General features: G+C 44.0%; 1 protein-coding gene across 1 annotated transcript in view; it reads right to left on the reverse strand.

Annotated features, from left to right (window-relative positions):
• Positions 1–7,500, reverse strand: part of LOC119590084 — an 8,951-nt gene that overhangs the window by 970 nt on the left and 481 nt on the right. The window contains 4 exon segments of the mRNA XM_037938844.1: positions 822–1,038; positions 4,168–4,339; positions 5,581–5,806; positions 6,573–6,673. Coding sequence (XP_037794772.1) covers positions 822–1,038; positions 4,168–4,339; positions 5,581–5,806; positions 6,573–6,669 — 712 coding nt within the window. The 5' untranslated portion in view covers positions 6,670–6,673.

Raw genomic sequence — 7,500 nt, forward strand, 5'->3', positions numbered from 1 at the left:
TTGGGGAAAGGGGAGAGGGGGAGGCGGGTGGTGTGGGGGAGAGGGAGGGGGAAGAGTGAGCATGATGGAAATTTAATGTTTGTTTGTTCCTTTAGTTTTTTTATTGTTATTTATTTAATATTTATTTATTTATTTATCTATATATTTTTAATGTATATCTATCTATCTAACAGATTATCTGTTATCATTTTTTTTCTTATCTGAATCCGTGTTTATCATTCTATTTACTCATCTATCTGCCAGTCTGTCTATCTGTCATTCTGTCTGTCTACCTATCTATCTAACTGACTATCTATTTATCAGTCTATCTATTTATCAGTCTATTTACCTCAAAAATAGGTTAGATAGACAGAAAGCTAAAGATACGTAATAATTTAGTAAACGGATAAATCAGTAAATAATGAATAAAAATATTAATTAAAAACTCGACAGATAGATAAGTGAAATACTACAATAAATTATCATAAATATACAAAATAAGATATATACGAACGATATTTCAGTCGAGTACAAAACACGCCCTCACGCCCACACGCCCACACGCCCACACGCCCACTCGCCCTCACGCCCACTCACTTACTCACCTACTCACCCACACGGCCTCACGCCCTCACACCCACACGCCCTCACACCTACTCACCCACACGCCCACACATCCAAACACACACACACTCCACCCACACGCTCACTCACCTACTCACCAACACGCCCACACACCCACACGCCCTCACGCCCTCACGCCCACTCACCAACACGCCCACACGCTTACTCACCTACATCTTCACACGCCCTCACGCCCACACGCCCTCACGCCCACTCACCGTGAACGTATCGTAGCACTCGACGCCAATCCACTCCCAGCTGGTACACGAGCCGCCCGCGTAGTCCTTCTGGCACGTGACCTTCTCCATCCTCCAGTTTCCCGAGGTCGACCTTGAGGCTCTTCCCGTAGGCGATGTAGTGGTCCAGTTCCTCGTCAAGGTCGACCCACCAGCGCGAGGGGGGGAGGTCGGGGAAGCTGTAGGTCTCGGCTGCGTCCTGGTGGGTGGGTTAAGGGTGCGTTGGGGGGGGGTCGAGGGTGGGTTTGGAGGTTCGAGGGTGGGTTTGAGGGTTCGAGGGTGGGTTAGGAGGTTCGAGGGTGTGTTGGGGGAGGTTCGAGGGTGGGTTGGGGGTTCGAGGGTGGGTTGGGGGTTCGAGGGTGGGTTGTGGAATCAAGGGGAAAGGATAGTGGAGGTTCGAGGGTGGGTTGGGGGGTTGAGGGTGGGTTGGGATGTGCGTAGATGGGGGAGGGAGAGGGAAAAGAGGGGGAGAGAGGGAGAGGGAAGAGAAGGGGAGGGTAGTAGAGGGGGTGAAAGAATGGGAAAGGATAAGAGTAGAAGGAGGAAGAAAGAAGAGGGGAATAGACAAAAAAAGACGGGGTGAAAGGCGAAAAAGGGGAAGGAAAGGAAAGAATCAGAGACGGAAAGGATAGGAAGGATAATGAACTGGGAAGAGAGGAGAGGGAGAAGAAAATGAAAAGAGTAAATGAGGAGAAATGAGTAAGAGCGAAGAAGAGTGATGAGAGAGTGAGAGAACAAGGAGAGGGAGAAAAAGAAAATGAGAAGGATAGGAAAAGGGAAATGCATAAGATAAAAAGGGTGATTGGGATAGATGATGAGAAAGGAAGTGAAAAAGGAAAGAAAAGGGAGGCATAGCGAGAACAGAGGAGACAGACAGACAGACAAGGAAGAGGAAAGGGAGGTGGTAAAGCGGGAGAAGGAAAGGGAGAAGGATAGGGAAGAGGGAACAGGAAAAAAAAATTGGATTATGGAAAACCGATGCGAAGAGGAAGGGAGAAGAAAATAAAATACATGAAACCGAAGATGGGGATATAGAGAAGGGGGAGATAATCAGAGAGATTAGACCGAAAGGAGGGGAGGAGGAAGAGATGCAGGAGGAGGAAGGAAAAGAGAAAGAGGAGAAAGAGTGGATGAGAGAAGAGGGAGGAAGAGGAAGAGAGAGGATGGATAGAGCGATAAAAGGAAAAGAAGGAGGAGGAGGAGGAGGAAGGATGGGAAGGATAAAGGAAAAAGGGGTAGAGAAGGATATATTTAAAAATTGATTTCGAAAATAAAAACGAGAAAGTCGTAGAAGAGAGAGAGAGAGAGAGAGAGAGGAGGGGGAGAGAAGGAGAGAGAGAGAGAGGAGAGAGGAGAGAAAAAAGAGAGGAGAGAGAGAGAGAGAGAGAGAGAGAGAGAGAGGAGAGAGAGAGAGGTGAGGGGAGGAGAGAGAGGAGAGAGAGAGAGAGAGGGGAGAGAGAGGGGAGAGAGAGAGGACGAGGGGAGGAGAGAAGAGATGAGAGGGGAGAGAGGAGAGAGAGAGGGGAGAGAGAAGGAGAGAGAGAGGAGAGAGAAGAGAGAGAGAGAGAGAGAGAGAGAGAGGAGAGAGAGAGAGAGAGAGAGAGAGAGGAGAGAGAGAGAGAGAGAGAGGAGAGAGAGAGAGAGAGGAGAGAGGAGAGAGAGAGAGAGAGAGAGGAGAGAGAGAGAGGAGAGAGAGAGAAAGAGGAGAGAGAGAGTCTGGACTCGTTGGACCGGGAGTTACGTGCTAGCTACCGACGCAGGTAGGTCAGCCCTCGCCTCTCTCGGAGGAGATTCGGTCAAGCGACCCGACGGGTAGGTCAGCTCCGCCTCTCCTGGCAGCTGACCGGGCCTCCACGCGGCGGCTTTTGAGACCTTAGACAAAGTCGTAGCGTCGTCTAGGGTGTCACCCTTAAGGTGTTTTGGTCCTAGTCAGCCACTGTAATAGAGTACGCAAGCCTTTACAGAGAGAGGAGAGAGAGAGAGAGAGGGGAGAAAGAAGGAGAGAGAGAGAGAGAGAGAGAGAGAGAGAGAGAGAGAGAGAGAGAGAGAGAGAGAGAGAGAGAGAGAGAGAGAGAGAGAGAGAAATGGAAAATGAAGAGAATAAAAAGAAGAGAATGAAGGAAACGCAAGGAAAGAGAAAGACAAAATAAAAATAAAACGAAAGAAAAACAAGAAAAAAAAAGAAAGACAAAGAAAAAGAGCGAAAAGGAAAAAAACAAAACAAAACAAATAAACAAAAAAGGAAGAAAAAGCATAAGAATTAAAAAAGAACAAGAAAAAAGAGTTAATTCAGACGAAAGGAGAGAAAGAAAGAGCGAGGCCCAGTAATCCCCGGATTAATATCCCGGATTAAATACTCGGGAACGGAAAATCCTCCCTTTAGAGATTTCGTTATAAAAATACGCGGGTGTTTCAAGTCTTTTCATTTTACTAGTATTTTTAATACCTTTTTTTGGTTATTATCTGTAACGTAAGCTTTTATTTGGAATCATCATTGTTATGATGATGATCATGATAAAGACATAATGGTAAAGATAAAGACTCATAAGCCATTAATATCTAACATAATATATATATATATATATATATATATATATATATATATATATATATATATATATATATATGTTTTTTTTTTTTTTTCTTTTTTTTTTTTTTTTTTTTTTTTCTTTTTTCACCACAATATATCCCTCTTTATAACTCTATCCAACCCGTATCCCAAAGCTCCCCCAACCAACCCCTTTCTTCGACCCCATTTCCCCCTACTTTCAGTCCCTACCTTCAGCGTCCCTCCCATCACCCTTCCTCTCTCATCTATCCCTTCCCCAACTCCTCTCTCCTCTCCTGCCTCCACTATCCTTTCCTCCCCTCTTCATCCTCTACTCTCCTTTCTATCTCTTCTCTTCCTCTCTTCATCCTCTGCTCCCCTCTCCATCTCTCCCCTTTCCCTCGATACCCTAACTCTTCTCCTACCCACACCCCTCCCCACCCCTCTCTATCCCTTCCTTCCCTTCCGCTCTCCATCCTTCTCCAACACCTCCTCCCCACCTCTGTCCACCATCCTCTCTCCATCCCTCCCCCTTCCTTCTCCTCTACCCACCTCTCCATCCCTCTCCACCTCTCCCTACCCCTACCCCACCTCTCTCCATCTCTCCCCTAAACCATCCCCTCCTCCATTCCCTTCTCCATTCCTCCCCACCCAACCCCCTCATCATCCCTCCCCACCCCCTCTCCACCCCTCCCTTCCCTCTCCACTCCTTCCCACCCCCTCTCCACCACTCCCCACCCCCTCTCCATCCCCTCCCCTCTCCACCCCCACCCCCCTTACCTTCAACACAATCACATGAATGGAAGAGATATCCTCGAAGTGGAGGATCATGGACTGTGGTAACTCGGCGGCCTCCACCAGGTACCTGTGGGCGATGATGGAGGTGGATAGCGCGGCCGCCTGTTGGTTCTTGTCGGGGTAGGAGTCACTCTCGACAGGGGCTTGGTTGTACCTGGGAAAGGGAGGGGGGGGGGAGAGGCGGACGTGAGTGGTTGTGGTGAGGTGGTTGTGGTTGCTTGTGGGGGGGGGGGATATTACTTTACTGAAATCTACTGTAAACCAACGGCCACGGAAAATTACATAAAGACGTGATTCATTGAGAAAACACACTCGTAGTATGAAGGAACGCATATGTTCTAGATTATGTGATAAAGGCTGGTTTAGATAAAGTTATAGCGTATTGTCTGGATTTTTTCGAAAATTATGTATTAGTAATAATGCTGACTTTGCTATTTATAAGCGTTAGTAAAAAATATATATTAACTCTGATAATTCATGGTAATAGTAAAAATTATTAGCAGCAACAAAATATATCTGTACATTCTTACTCCCTCTGTTATTCCTTCCTTGTTCCCTATTGTCTCAAATTCGTCGGTATCAAATCTCCCGACGTGGCCTGCGATATTAATCAGAGGCAACGTTCTTATTGAAGCTAAGTTGTGTGAAAAGAGGCAGCTGGAAGTGCCCATTAAACCGTAAAATTTTCATCACGGAAAAGTAGTTTTTGTACTCCCCGTTTTCTACGGGGAATAATAAAAGAAAATGGGAATTTAAGGCTACCTCATTGCGAATATGCAAAACCCTTTCGTTTTTTTGTGTTTTTTTTTTATGCGAGGAGATATATAAATCTACAAAGGTGTTTGCTTATTAGTTTTGTTTCTATTATAATGTATCTTCGTATACAATCGTAAAATGGTAAGGTATTTGATGATGTGTTAACTGATGTCATATGATGAGAAAGAAAATGTGTTATTTAAGATAGAGTTGTATTCTAAGAGTCATTAGTTAGATAAGAAAGTTTTGAAATGTCAAAGGGATTTTAGGAAGGAAAGAAAACGTTGAATTAAAATATCGCATTTACCAGTTCTCTCTCTCTCTCTCTCTCTCTCTCTCTCTCTCTCTCTCTCTCTCTCTCTCTCTCTCTCCTTCCGTTTCCTTCTCCAATCCTCTCTCGCTTTCTCTCCCTCTCTCTCCTTCCATTTCCTTCCCCATTTCGCCCTCTCTCTCTGTTTCCCCTATACTTCTCTCCCACAAACAATCTCCATCCACATCCCCCCCCACCCCCACCCCCAACATTTCCCCACCTCTCCCACCTCCCATCCCTCTCTCTCATCCCCCACCCTCCTCTCCCATCCCCCCACCCTCTCTCCCATCCCCCCATCCCTCTCTCCCATCCCCCCATCCCTCTCTCACCTATCCATCAACGTCTGCAAATCCTGCTGGTAGACTTCGACCTGGTGCATATTATGGGCGTTGATGTAGTCCCCGACCAGCGCTGTGACCTCGTCCTTGACCTGACCCCAGTAGTCGAACGCCTCTTGGTCCAGGGCGTCGAGGATGGTGTTCAAGAGTTCCTGTACGGTTTCGTTGGGGATGAGGCCTAGCAGCTGGTGCGCGATGGCCAGGGCAATGGTGGTTTCTGTGGGGAGGGGAAGGAAGGGGAGGGGAGGGATGGAGGGAGGGGTGGAGGGAGGGGTGGAGGGAGGGGTGGAGGGAGGGGTGGAGGGGAGGAGAGAGGGATGCAGAGAGGGGTGGAGGGGGATGGAAAAGGATGGAGAGTGGGGTGGAGGGGGATGGAAGAGGAAGGAGGATGGGAGGGAGCGGAGGAAGAAGGGATGGAGATAGGAGGGAGAGAGGGGGGGAGGAGGAGGGACGGGTGTAAGTAAGGAAGGAAGGAGAGAGAGAGAGAGAGAGAGAGAGAGAGGGAAGGGAGGAGGATGGGAGGGAAGGAGAGAAGGAAGGAAGGACAGGTATGGCAAAGGATGGAAGGAAAGAGGGACAGCAATGTAGAGTGGTATGGAAGGAAGAGGAAGTGGGAGGGATGATAAATATAAGGTAGTGACGGAAATTAAAAGAGATATGAAGGAACAAGGAAGGATCGGGGATGGAAAGGAAAAAGAGAAACATTTGGAGTAGTTTTAGTGATAGAAGCAATGATTACTACTACTACTACTACTATTATTATTACTATCATCAGTAGTAGTAGTAGTAGTAGTAGTATTAGCACCACGATTACCCTCGACACTGATATCATCTCTATTATCACGTTAATTCCTTTAAAAACACCGAATAAATCCTTACAAAAAAAATCTCTCCCTCACACATCATCTTAAAAAAAAAAAATCTCTCTCCCTCACACTTCATCTTAAAAAAAAAAAAATCCCAACATGACATGACATACTCACTTCTGCCGTCGATGACTTCATGTTCTTTCGGGAGAGGTGAAGACAGTGCCAACCCCGCCAGTGCCAGGAAGAAGACGAACAACACTCCCGCCCGCATGTTTCTGTGGGCGTGGGCGGGAAAGGAGGTTAACGAGTGGGTGAAAGTGGGCGTGGTTTGTTGGTGTGGGTGTGGGTGTGAGAGAGTATATATATCTAATGATTGATAATGGTAATTACAGTAGTAGTTATTTTCGTTAATATTGTTGTAATAAAAACAACAGCCGTGATGGAATTAGTAATAAAAATAATGGTAATGATAAAAAGGATGATAATAATCATAAGATAAGTGCATATACATGTAATAATGATAAAAACAACAACAATAATTATAATGATAATAATAATAATGATAATAATAATAATAATAATAATGATAATAATAATAATAATGGTAATAATAATTACTACTATTATTATTGTCGTTATTATTACTATTATTATAATTATTATCATTGTTATTACTGTTATTACTATTATCTGATCATTACTATTATTATAATTATCATTATCATTATTATTATTATTATTATTATTATTATTATCATTATTATTATTATTTCTATTATTATTATTAGTAGTAGTAGTAGTATATCATCATTATTGTTATTATCATTATTGATACTAGTGTTATTACCATAATGGTAATAATAACAACAATCATGATAACAATAATACTGATAACGATAATAATGATACTTATAATAAGAAGGATGATGATGATGGTGATCAAAATAATAATGACGATAATTATAATGATAATAATCATTATAATAATAATGATAATAATAATAATAGTAATAGCAACAATTATGATGATAACAATAATGATAATAGTAATGATAATAATGATAATGACAATGATGATAATGGTAATAGTAATGATAATGAC

This window comes from Penaeus monodon, chromosome 26 (assembly GCF_015228065.2).
Source record: "Penaeus monodon isolate SGIC_2016 chromosome 26, NSTDA_Pmon_1, whole genome shotgun sequence".
Lineage (NCBI taxonomy): Eukaryota > Metazoa > Arthropoda > Malacostraca > Decapoda > Penaeidae > Penaeus > Penaeus monodon.